The sequence below is a fragment of the Sorex fumeus genome, unplaced genomic scaffold (genome assembly GCF_029834395.1).
Source record: "Sorex fumeus unplaced genomic scaffold, SorFum_2.1 ptg000037l, whole genome shotgun sequence".
Lineage (NCBI taxonomy): Eukaryota > Metazoa > Chordata > Mammalia > Eulipotyphla > Soricidae > Sorex > Sorex fumeus.
In genome coordinates, this window is record NW_026606094.1 from 26,682,254 (window position 1) to 26,694,637 (window position 12,384).

The 12,384-nt window shown below is 36.6% G+C and overlaps 1 protein-coding gene across 5 annotated transcripts in view; it reads right to left on the reverse strand.

The window, feature by feature from the left end:
* Nucleotides 1-1,278: 1,278 nt before the first annotated feature.
* KMT2E (lysine methyltransferase 2E (inactive)) overlaps nucleotides 1,279-12,384 on the reverse strand; it is an 80,553-nt gene continuing 69,447 nt past the window's right edge. For 3 of the 5 annotated variants that reach the window (XM_056118334.1, XM_056118333.1, XM_056118337.1), the window contains 11 exons: nucleotides 11,897-12,205; nucleotides 9,705-9,959; nucleotides 9,417-9,561; nucleotides 8,363-8,613; nucleotides 7,978-8,034; nucleotides 7,301-7,864; nucleotides 6,074-6,363; nucleotides 5,118-5,206; nucleotides 4,885-5,010; nucleotides 4,619-4,716; nucleotides 1,279-3,484 (listed from right to left, as the gene is read on the reverse strand). In XM_056118334.1, the coding sequence (XP_055974309.1) occupies nucleotides 1,988-3,484; nucleotides 4,619-4,716; nucleotides 4,885-5,010; nucleotides 5,118-5,206; nucleotides 6,074-6,363; nucleotides 7,301-7,864; nucleotides 7,978-8,034; nucleotides 8,363-8,613; nucleotides 9,417-9,561; nucleotides 9,705-9,959; nucleotides 11,897-12,205 (3,681 nt within the window). In that variant the 3' untranslated portion in view covers nucleotides 1,279-1,987. Of the gene's footprint in view, nucleotides 3,485-4,618; nucleotides 4,717-4,884; nucleotides 5,011-5,117; nucleotides 5,207-6,073; nucleotides 6,364-6,652; nucleotides 6,768-7,300; nucleotides 7,865-7,977; nucleotides 8,035-8,362; nucleotides 8,614-9,416; nucleotides 9,562-9,704; nucleotides 9,960-11,896; nucleotides 12,206-12,384 lie in introns of those variants that run through there. The other 2 variants (XM_056118336.1, XR_008793039.1) reach the window with 2 other exon arrangements.

A 12,384-nucleotide genomic window follows, 5' to 3' on the forward strand; every position in this document is an offset into this window, starting at 1 on the left:
GTAAATGCCAGTTTTCCCTCTCCCATTATTATGTATTTCTCCCTCTATTATAATAGAGGGTGGTATTTGAGAGGATATGAGTGTCCCTCATCAAAGGAGTCAAAGAACTGTATGAGATCAGCAGTTTACACAGTATATACCTTTTTCATACATTATTTGTATAGTAGTCAAAATTAAACTATGAGGAATTTAACATCCTTAGACAGTTCTCCTAAACAGGTAAATTATGGACAATTTACTATGCTAGTTAAATCTGTTTTGTGTTTTAAAATTCAAAGGATGGATGATACAAAGCCATCTCTTCTTGATCAAGCATTTCTTTAGTGAATACTTAAGTAGAATTTTGTTTGCTGGTAAAGGATGACAAAGTTCATGTAAGTTCATTTAAAACTTGAAACTAATCGGGTTTGAGTAATAAGTGCAGCTCTGTTAATGTATCATTCTAATTTTCACTAAGAAATGAAAAGTGTAATACAACGTATATTACTGCTAAATATAATCTGCTTACTTCTTCTCCAAAGCACAGAATTTGTGTGCTGTGCCAAATTATTTGTCAAGTAATTTGATGATGAAAAATGTGTTAAAAATAGTGTCATTATTGGTTATACTTAATCCTTCTCAGAGGGAGAAGACAAAGAACTTTTTATTTTTCCAAAGTTATAAACTAGCATTTTATATTTCAGCAATAAAATGCCTGCTTGAGAGGCCATTTTCATTTCACTTGATATATGAATGCCTTTTTCTTTAGTTTTATACACCCAAATTTTAAATATTTCCCACTACTTTTTTAAATACTATCGCAAATAGTGCTAAGATTTTAAAACAATTTTGATTAACCCAAGGACCTTTCAATCATGTTCTAAAGTGTACAAATTAGATATTTCTGTGTTTTTAGGGAAACTATTCCATATTTTCAAACAGTTGTAAATGATAATCCATAATTGTATCATGTATAATGCTTTAATGATATGGGTTCAGTTTGTATGATGTTAGCTATAAGTAAATGTACATACATAGCATGGTAGTTTCCTATGGCTCTTGGCTCCTACAAAAATGACAAGTAGGAATACTCTGGGAGTAAGTCCTTCTGATGTTTACTGTGGTCCAACTGAGGTAGTAGTCACTAAAGAAAATGGAAGCTCCTTACAAACTGATATTGTAAAAAATGTAACTTTGTAAACACACTTAAACAGATCCCAGTTTCAGAAGCTGTACAGGACAATTTGGTAAAACTTACATAATTGTGATTTATTAACATGAATTAAAATGCCCAACCAGTGCTTCAATGTGATAGTATATTTAAAATAAAAAAGAAATTAAAGGCAATATACTGTTCTACTTTCACAAAGTTCACACAGTTTTGCAAAGACTTGTCAAATATGTACAATGCTATATATCAAATGAGAAAAGCTGTAAGCAATTATATACGCGAAAGAAATTCAGTATTTACACTTTGTCAGGAGACATTAAAAATCATCTATACATTAAATTACATCTTGCTTGCAAATAACCGGTAAAACAAAATGAGCCATGTTCACACCAAACTATAAAAATCTGTATTGCATTTTTTATACCTACAATGCACTCAAGAACTGCTGACGGGGGGGGAGGGGAAAGAAAATTCTCATAGTGCCATTACCTAGCTGTGTACTTAATGCATATGTATAAAATAATATAGAAAACATTCACTAAATGAATTTAACTGCAACAATAAAATTTAAAGATCATGTAGCATTGAACCTATTGCAAGAAAAAACAGCTGGAATGTTCACTTACAAATTAAAGATACCTAATACTGGCTTAACAGCACATTTTTTAAAGGAATTTTAAAAAGCAGAAATGGGGAAAATACAATGAAAGAGCACTGGTGCTTTTTTTTTTTTATACAAAGTTTCATGTACAAGCTTTAAAAAGTACCTTAACAGGTACATATGAAATATACAATTTATCTTACAGAACATTAAAAAAAATGCTTTTGGAGTCCATTTTAATGCCACCCTGAACCATGGTAATTGTTCTGAAATGTTGGTGGCACCTGTGCTCTGTGAATTGGAATCTGTCCAGGCACTGGAGATGCCTGCTGAGGTCCTTGAACCCCATGTGGCAGGGCCACAGAGCCAGGATGAGGACAGAACCCTGAAGCAGTAGGTGTTGGAATACTGTTTGGTCCTTGGGGCTGGAGATGAGGACCTGAAACTGGTAATGGACAATGTGGCCCTGCTGTCCCAGAAGGCTGGTGTTGGGGTCCCGGTCCCAGAGTGGTATGATGTGTAGCTTGTGAGGGATATGGTGGTACAGGTGGATGAGTGCTTGAAGGAAAGAGTGGCGGTCCTTGGTGAGGAGGATGGTGTATGGCTTGAGCTGATGTGGTATGGTGCCCAGGAGCCAAAACACTGGAAGGTGGCGGAGGAGGTGGGGGTGGGGGTGCTGAATTGACAACATGCTGGTGTTGTGCTTGTAGACCTTGGAGTCCCGTGGAAGGATGGGGAGGTGGATGGTGATGAGGGGCCGGACCAGGAGGTGGAGGGGGTGGTGGCAAATGGTGTCCTGTAGTTTGAGTGTGAATATGCGACCCAGGGGTGACAGCATGAACAGGCCCTACCACGTGTGCTACAGAGTGTTGCTGATGGGTACTTGGCTGTTGTACAAGGTGTGGTCCTGGCGCAGGTGGTGGTGGAGGAGGGGGTGGGACTACAGCAGCAGAAGTTGGATGGTGAATAGTAGGGTTCTGAGATGGCAAAAAATGCCCTGGAGTAACATGGTGTCCCGGAACTGTCTGTTGGCTTGTGGTGCCAGGAAGTGCTTGATTTGGTCCTGATGTAAACACAGTTTGTTGAGGAAGACTACCTTTAAGCTGATTATAATTCTGGAAGTTTGCAGAGGGCTGCTGGTTTTGATAATAAGAGGAAGAAGGAGGTGGAGGGGGTGGAGGGGGGGGAGCCGTGCTGTTCAGGCTCTGTTGGTTAAACTGACTATATGTTGCTGAAGATTGTCCTGAGGGTGTTTGTGTAAATAATGCTCCGGAAGTTGCTTGTTGAGTATTGCCTTGAACATTCTGTGCTGCTGGATAGTAATTTCTCTGAGATTCTCTCTGAGGTGTTCCCACTTGAGGTGACTGTGAATGATGAGGCCTGTAGGGAGATCCTAACTGCTGTGAAGGAGGCTTTGGTGAAAGGTAACCATGTTGTACAGGCGTGTGAGGCGTTGATGACTTTGGAGGATTTTCTACTTGAGGTGATGGAGGACAGTGCAGCTTGATTGGTGCAGAAGGCAGCTTTTGTGAGTGTTGCTCAGACGAACTGCGAACAAATGGCTGAGGAGGAGGATTTTTTGAAAGTGCTTGGGTGTTATTTAATAGCTGTTTTTGTTGGAGCTCTGTTTTGAGGTGAACACCGCTCTCAGCTTCTGATGCTTCCCAAAGGGAATCTGGTTTTGTGAGTATTTTTCCATGTTGTTGAGAAGAAAGTGGTCCTGGTGAACCAGGCTATGGAAAAAAAAATATTTTAGGTACACTGAAATTATCTTTTTAACAACTACCCAAATACATTAAGAAGTAAAATCTATCTGCTCATTCAAATGGCTCTTGGAATAAACATAAACTGGATTCCATCAATGTTTATTTCGGGACGAAAGTATTTAGCTTCCCCTTCTCTTTAGCCCCCGCACCGTTGCACACACACACTCTTTCAAGTGAAGCCTATTTTATGAGCTTTATTCTGGAGGCACTGTTGGGGCCACACCCAGCAGTGCTCAGGAATGATTCCTGGTAGAGCTTGCTAGGAATTTGGTACAGGGTCCAAAGGCAAGCACCCGTCTGGCACTAAAAGAACTCAAGAATTTAATTTGGGTGAATAAACTTGCTCCTCAGGTGGTTTTCATTTCTAATTCCTTATCCAAGTACACAGACTTTAAATTCTTTAATCCCCCCCCCCCCCATACACCCCCCATACACCATCTCTTTTTTTTTTTTTCTGTTTGGTTCATACCCAGAGACGCTCAGAGGTTACTCCTGGCTCTGCACTCAGAAATTATCCATAGCGGTGCTTGGGGGACCATATGGGATGTCAGGGGATTGAACCCTGGTTGGCCGCGTGCTAAGGAAGCACCTTCCCCACTGTAAATATGTTCCAGCTCCTGATTTTGTCGTTTTCTGTGTTGAGTTGTAGTTTTTAGCTACTCTAGGGTACAGCTCTTCTGACAGTGTGAGGGAAACCATTCAGGGCTAGGGATTGAACCAGGGACTCCCAATGGCAAAGCAAACCTCTTGAAAACCTATTAAAAAATCTTTTGAAGCCTTGTCCCCAGCCATTAGGGTTGGTTTGGGGGCTACACCCAGTGGTGCTTAGGGGCCGCTGCTAGCTCTACCTACTGAAGTATCACTCTGGCCCCTCTTTTAAAATCAAATTATCTTTAGTTTACAACAGGATTCCTCAAAATGCAGGCTAGAAGATGCATTCTATTCTGATCTTACTTGTTTGGGATGAATAACTTTGAGAGTATACAAGATATTAGAACACTGAGAGAAAGCATAAACTAAATAAAGAAGATTGACAGGGGAAATGTCCAGAAATTACAAAGAGATCATTATTTCAGCAGATAAATCTCTGCGTATTATTACCTTGTTTGTTTTTGAAGGGCTTCTGCAGTTATTTTGCGAAGTATCTGGGGATGGACATTCATTTGCAGTCGTGAGTTCTGGATTATCAGCATCAGGATCTGTAAAACAGGAAACCTGTATTAAATGTGAAGTTTCACAATAATATGGCCCTTATTAACTGTACAAAAGCATTACGAATTCTTCTGTTCAAACAGACTTCATTTTATAAAGGTTCTCTTAAAAAGCTACATAGAACAATAACCATGATATGTCATCTGGTTACTGACCTTCCATATGTTCACTGAATGAAGGGACTGGGCCCTTGGGTTGCAACTGGGGAATGTGATTTGAATGAGATGAAGGTGAAGACGGAATATGACTCGGTGAACATGGGACACATGGTGATTCTCCCCCTAGAGATGAAGTAGAAGCAGACCCAAAGAGAATATTAGCACAGCAAAGAGTGAGGGAGCAGAGTGATTAGCTGACTCCATTTTGGTGAAGGAGCAAGTTCACTTACCACTATCTTTATCTTTTCGATGATCACTGAGAAGTAAAGCTCTCTGATAACTCCTTTCTCTCACTTGCTCCACTGAAGTTGAAGCAGTCCTTTAAAATAAAATTATGTCATGAATTCAGAGCAATTACAAATCAGCTAGATTATTTGTCCCTTCATGGTCAAAATGTCCTCAGATCAAGGGTTTTTGCTCTTTGGGGAAAATACTTAGGCAGGAAGCTTTGAAAACATATAATACTCCTCATACATATTTATCTTCATTTATTGCTCTGCTCCTTTGTCTAAAGCAATTTCTAGTGTAAAGAGTTAATCAAAGTGCCAAATAGATTCCTTTGGAAAAATCACTTTGGAAAGCAGAGATTTCCTGCCAACCTGTCCGTGTGTGTGTGTGTGTGTGTGTGTGTGTGAGAGAGAGAGAGAGAGAGATACTGAGACATATGCTAAGAAGTCATGAATTTAAAGGAAAACAAAGAAAAAAACATCACTAATAGTAAAAACATCACTAATAGTATTGGGAGTAGGCTACCTGCATTGCAAGTAGCCAAGCCTGCCTCGATCCCCAGCATGCCATGTGGTCCCCTGAACATCACCAGGTGTGACCTATAATTATTAGAGATTCAAATAAACTGTAGGACTATTAAAGAAAAAATGTTCTTTGGCAAGTAATATTTGTGAAAATGACCAGTTTGTACCTTTTAACAACACACGTGGCTAAAAACGCTATCAGTGAAGAAGAACTTTAAAAATCACAATCACAAATCCCTATCTTCTAAATCTTGGAAAAACAGTAATAAAGGAAAATTCATTAACAAAAGTACTCTTTTTGAGAATACCATACTTCAAGTCTTTGCATATGTGAAAATTATAATCCTGACTGAATGATAAATAAGACTTTTAAATTATACATACATATTGTTTGTAATTCTAAAGTTCCTATTAGAATTTTTAAACAGGTTTACCATTGAACTTCTGGATCATTCTTCTCATTGGCAGATGCTTCCTTTATAGGACAGTTATTGCTGGCTTCTTCCAAAGTAGCATTATAAACTGTAGATGGAGCTGGTAAGGGAAGACTGGCAGAGCTTTCTATCTGCTCTCCAGTTTCGTTCCTATTGGCACATCCATCACCATTGTTGCTGCTCAAGTTTCCACTTGCATGAGGTGATACACTAACCAGTGGGAAGTGTTCTGCTTTAGAGCCACTTTTTCTAGCTTCACGTTGTCTTTTACGGTATTCTAATAGAGAAACCTTTACCAAGAAAGATAAGGAGAAGCAAATCTTTTATTCTTGTTTTATATGTCAGAGTCAAACTATTCTTTCCAAAAAGAATTAATTTATTTACATTAGGAAAATTACACAAAATAATTTGATTCCAAACAAATAGTAATTAACAATTATCAAATGCCTGCTATACATACCAGGCATCATATTTAGATGATTTAAGCACATTATCTCATTTAATCCTCACAACAACCCTAAGAAATAGGTATATTATCATCCCCATTTTACAGATGAGGAAATTGAGTAACTCACTCACTCAAGGTCACACAGCTGGTGAGTGTTGGAGCCGGGATTCGAACCTAGGTCTTACTTGAAAGCCCGTGCTCTTTCCACTATACTACATTGCTTCCCACAAAGTTGCCAACTGGACTCTGTTATAAAAATTAAAAGCACACCATCACTAAAATTCTTTTGACTTTCAAAGCAATAAACCTATTAACAAGTAAAATTAATGTTGTAGTTTCTCCCAATCCTCCAAAAATAAGGCATTCTAATCATTTTGGTATGTCTGAACCAAATAACAATGGCAGTAAACAAATGAACTTTTATATAGTACAATTATGTTCCCATCTAAATATTTTAAATATAATAGATAAAAGGCATTTCTTACATATAAGAATGCCTGTTGTGTATAAAATGACAGTAATAAATAATTTTCAAGTCTGGTTTATTTGGTTGGGAAGTAAATTACTTGGTTTTTAATCTCTGAAAACATAATCATTATAGAATTTTTCATATTCAGTTTTCTACTTTTCTCTAAACCTTTTCTAATTGAGCATTAACAAAGTATTTTTAAATGTATGTTTCCAAAGTTGAATAACTAAAGAATGCCTTATAGAACATATATTAGCGTTACAAGTAAATATTTGAAACAATTTAAAAGACAAATAGTTAAATTTGTAACCTTTTTCTTCTGTGGTGGATTCTGGGGTGTGCAGCTTCCATCCATCAAACTGTCATTAACAGCCCTTCCAAAAGCAGATACCAGGCCATCTTCAGAAGTACAAAATACAGGCGTTTCCATAAACATGCTTCTAGTATCATCCTGTATCAGGCACTTTGACTCACTCATCCGGAAGCCACCTCCAACTTCCAATTGATGTGAGGGTGTCAAGTCCCTCAAGTTTGAGTTTACTGAGAAGTTAACTCCTGTCCTGTCAGGACTCTTTACCCATGAAGAATATATTGTGCCTCGCCCAGAGTGAGTAGATTCCAGTTGGTTGTTCGAATCAGTCCTGTCATGTGTAGGTGTTTCCATGGTTTTATGCAAGGCTGTTTGCTCGATTGCATCGAGTCCCAGTTGTAGGTCTGACACAGATTCCTTTTCTCCAGGGCACTGTCTATTGACTTCAGTCCTATTCCTAGGGCTGGTATAGCCAATAGTTTTAATTTCTTGCAGGCCCAGTTCAGTTAAATTAGAATTTCTAAAAGGCCCCAAAGTTAACATTGTTGATGATCTGTCATATCCCTGTTTATAAGATTAAAAAAGAAAAATTACACCACATACTAAATCTTTTTAAGAATCTATCAATAATTTAAGCAAATCTGATAGAAGAAAGACCTTTTTGAATAACTCCTTACCTCTTGACTATAAGTGCGTCTCTTAATTTCTGGAGAACTTTCTGGGGATGAAATATTCTACATAAAAAAATAATTAGAATTGAAAATTAAATAGGTCCATTAAATTTAAAAACAATGTGATCAGTACACTAAGATGCTGGCTTAAGCTTCTGTTTTATTACTATTCCCTGAATATGGTATTTGCTTTCAAGTCAGTTTAAAATACGATCATTTAGTATTACTGTATATACCAATACAGGGTGAACAGTTTAATTTTTTAAGAATTTAAAATTTTTTCGAAAAAGCTCATATTTCAATTTTTGTGTACATGAGTTGTTAAAGAAGAAAGAGAAGCTATTAAGTCTCATCTCCATGAATTCAGACTTTCAAAATTTAATTTTCTTACCTCAAAGTGCATGGTATTTCCTGGTGTACCAGGAGTTACTGGAGTAACTGGTGAATATATGGGTTTATAACCATTTCTACAAGCTTCATCATCTGACTTTATCCGTGGTGGAGTAGCAAATGATGGGTCCGTAGGAGTAATATCTGTGTGAGTTGGCGTAGCATACGGTGAAGGAGTAGGTGTGGAGGTTTCTGAGTAAGCAGAATCTAGCAACTGATAAAGTCTTCGTTTTTTTAATGGTGTAGTTAAATCTGTTGGTAAAATAATTTATAGGAAATCAGAAAGCTGATATTTGTAGTAGTCTGATTTAGGAAGGATTGAAATATCAGCAGTAATCAATTACAATGACTCCACACCAGAACTAATGCACTGAAATGAACAGGCAGGGAAATTAACAGTTCAGGGGCCCAAAATACATTCTTTACTGGAGGTTCAGTTACCAGCACTGCCAGGAATAGACCTAAGCACCACTGAGTGTGACCCCCAAAACGAAGCTTATCTATGGGCATCTAGGAAATCATAATTAAAATCAATCAGATTCCTAAAAGGTAGCCTCCAAAGCTAACCTACGAGAAAAATGCAGTCATACATCCCAATATACATAGTATTAAAATGAAGATTTATATTCAGAAAATATTGATCTTCCTCAATTTCTATATAGTATTAAATTGTATATAGTATTAAATTGATAGTATTAAATTGAAAATACTGCATTTCAAACCTATATTCCCAAAGGACTGGCAACAGCATACTGTGGGACTGCACTGATACACAGCGGGTAGGGCGTTTGCCTTGCACACAGCAACCCGGGTTCGATTCCCAGCATCCCCAAGCACCACCAGGAGTAATTCCTGAGTGCATGTGCTCTATTACAGAGTAACCACTGTGCATCCCCGGTGTGACCAAAAAAAAAAAAAAATCATTTTGAGATGTTACTGGTGCCCACTCGAGCAAATCCATGAACAACGGGGGGACAGTGCTACAATGCTGTTTTTATAAAGCATATTCATCATGCCAATTCTTCATGCTGAAATAGTAATGAAAAAAATTCTACCTGGAAGGGAACAGCTATCATTTAATAATAGTGGGCTTTGATTTTCACCATTGACTGTAGGACTTCTGGATCTTTCTTGGCAAGCTGAATTAAATCTATGTAGAACTGTTGAGTTTTCTTCTTCTAGAGCTTGTTTCAACCATCGCTGAAATATATGAAAAAATAGAAACATTTATAGCCGTAGCCCATAAATACAGTCCTAGTTCCCAAAATATTTTATTACTAGAAATGGTAAAAAAGAGTGAGATGGTATTTGCTTCAGCCTAATATATTCAAAGGAGAACTTACCTTCTTGCACGAGCCAGAAATGTTTTCAGTAGGCTCCTTCCTTCTCCTTTTTTCTGAAAGGAATGGTGAAGTAAATCTAATATAATGCTTAGGAGTTGAGTATACGTGGGGACTGTAAGTGAGGCCTGGTAAAGAATTGAGCTGTGTAGCTAACACTTCAGGATCTGTAGTTATGCGCAGAGGCCTTTCTGAAAGGCTATCTGAAGATTTTCCTGTCTTCTCATTCTTCTCATTTAACCATTCATTGACCAAGTGCTAGAGAAAAGAAAAATTTGATTACCTATGTGTAATTTTTAGTGATTCTCTTATAGACTATAATATGCAAATTGAAATTGATCTAAAGTTATATATTAAGTCATTTCTATGTGATGTCTAAAACTGACATATTATGAATAAAATAGATGGAGGATTTTTAAAAAATTTAAAATCTTGGAGACTAGCAAACTACTGCTCCATAAACAGAAAGGTTACATTTGTTACTGCTTTTCTTAGAGGTATAAAATTTTCAGATAGTTAGAAGTTAGAAATATCTGGCCTTTACTCAGTGTTTTTCTAATCTCTCTGCCCATCATAATCCCTGTGACATGATGCCAGTTTTTAAAAACTTTGACATTGACAATCTATTGTCTTTTCAAATCTCTGCAAGTTAGCATGCCCTGAAAATTGATTCAAATTTTTGAGTTGTCTTAAATTCTAATGCTTGGAAAATTTAAAAATTACTTTTACTTTTATTACTGTCCTGTACACAATTTAATCTTTAATAGATCCTAAAGTATACAGAGTACTTCCTCACTTTTAATTGATAATATTTTCATTTTACTACATTATAAATGATTAATAGATTAATACACATACTCACATATAAACTTGAGATAGAAATATGCATTTAAAAAAAAAAAAGATCTAGGGGCCAGAGCCCCTACCAGGTATAGCAGGTAAGGTATAGCACATTGTGCTATTGCCAGCACAGCACTTTGGGAATATAGGTTTGAAATGCAATATTTTCAAGTTAAGGTAAGAAAAGTATTTGTCTTGCACACTGGCAAACCAGGTTCAATCCCACACATACGATAGTGTCCCATGAACTCTCCAGGAGTGATCTCTGAGCATGGAACCAGAGGTAAGCTAGATAAATTGCCTATGACCTTTCAAACATTTGATATCTTTCTCACCTCCTTTTTCAAAGCAAAGTAAAATTTGCAGCTTTAGTGCCCAGGTATGAATTTTTAATTATTCACTCAACCTTGAGCAAATTATTTGAATTTTTTTTGTAGAAACTATAATTCTACAAATATGTTTATTTTGATATTAAAAATGTTAGATGTACAGTACTTCAGATAGTATGCAGTACTAGAGGAAATCATTATCATTTGGTAGTCTGTCAGACAATATTTTATTATGTGGAAAAAGAGGCTTCTTAAAACAGAATAGAATGATATAGGATGTAGAAGTCTTCTACCTCTCAAACTAGGGATTTAAATAAATTTACTTTTATGAACACCATGCAGTTTTGTTTCGTAATTAATGATTTATCCTTTGAACATTTCACTAATAAAAGTTACAAAGAGTAGCAGCAATTAGGTTGCTTACTATCTCCCTCCAAAGTGGCCAAAAGTAATTGCTCATAGTTAGGTGCAAAGTGTTGGCTTGGCTGTGCCAAATCTAAGGTACACTAAGTAGAATAGAGCACATAACTATACTCTGACCTACCTTTAAATTACACTTCATATGTAACTATGCTTATTAAATACACATCTCATGATGTATCTTGTTTCACAATTCCTATAGTAACTTCAATGATTTTGGTAAGAATAAAGATATGTTACAGGAATGTCCATACTGTCCTTCTCCGAGATGCCTTTTGGTATATGCTCCAATCTTCTCTACTCAAGAGTAAACCAGAAACATTTTAATGTCCTGATATTTCTAAGCTGTCAATAAGTGAAGTTTCCTATTATTCCACAGATCGTTAATAGATCTAGAAGATTACTTACAAATTTTAATAATAGCAAATTCTAGGAAATTAACAAATACTTCATATCTGCTTCTTATAATCCACCTATAAAGTGGAAATTAAAAACAAAATAAAGGTAGCATCTGAAATTAATTGCTTTTAAAGGTGCTAATTTAGCACATAGATAAATCAATATAAGACCTTTGACAGAAACAGTGCTTGACAACAAGAATCATACCTTCTTTGTTTTGGGGTACTTTGTAGGACATTTATTAAGTGCTGGAACTTCAGTTTCAGTGATAATTTCTGCTAATGCAGTTTCAGTTTCTGGTTCTATTGTAAGTACAGTATTTTCGATATCATTTTGTTGTGAAGTAACTTCTATGTCAGGAGAAGATGGTTGGATATCCGAGCACATGCTGACAGTTCTGTGTCTACGACGTTGCTGTCCAATGTGAGTTCTGCTTCGAGAAAAACTTTTTCTCTGTTTAGTTCTGTTCACTTTGGCAGGTGTTGGCTTGCTAGCATTTTCTTCTTTCACATGTTCCTAATCAAAACAGCAGAATGAAGCTTTAGATACTGTGTGAAATCTGTAATTCCTTTAAATCTACTTCAAAAGCTAACTGTTCACATATTTTTTATTCTGATTTAAACAAAATGGACAATATTTTTCTTACTCTAATAAGGAAATCACCAAGTGGAGTCCTTGTCATTAAATTCTCATAA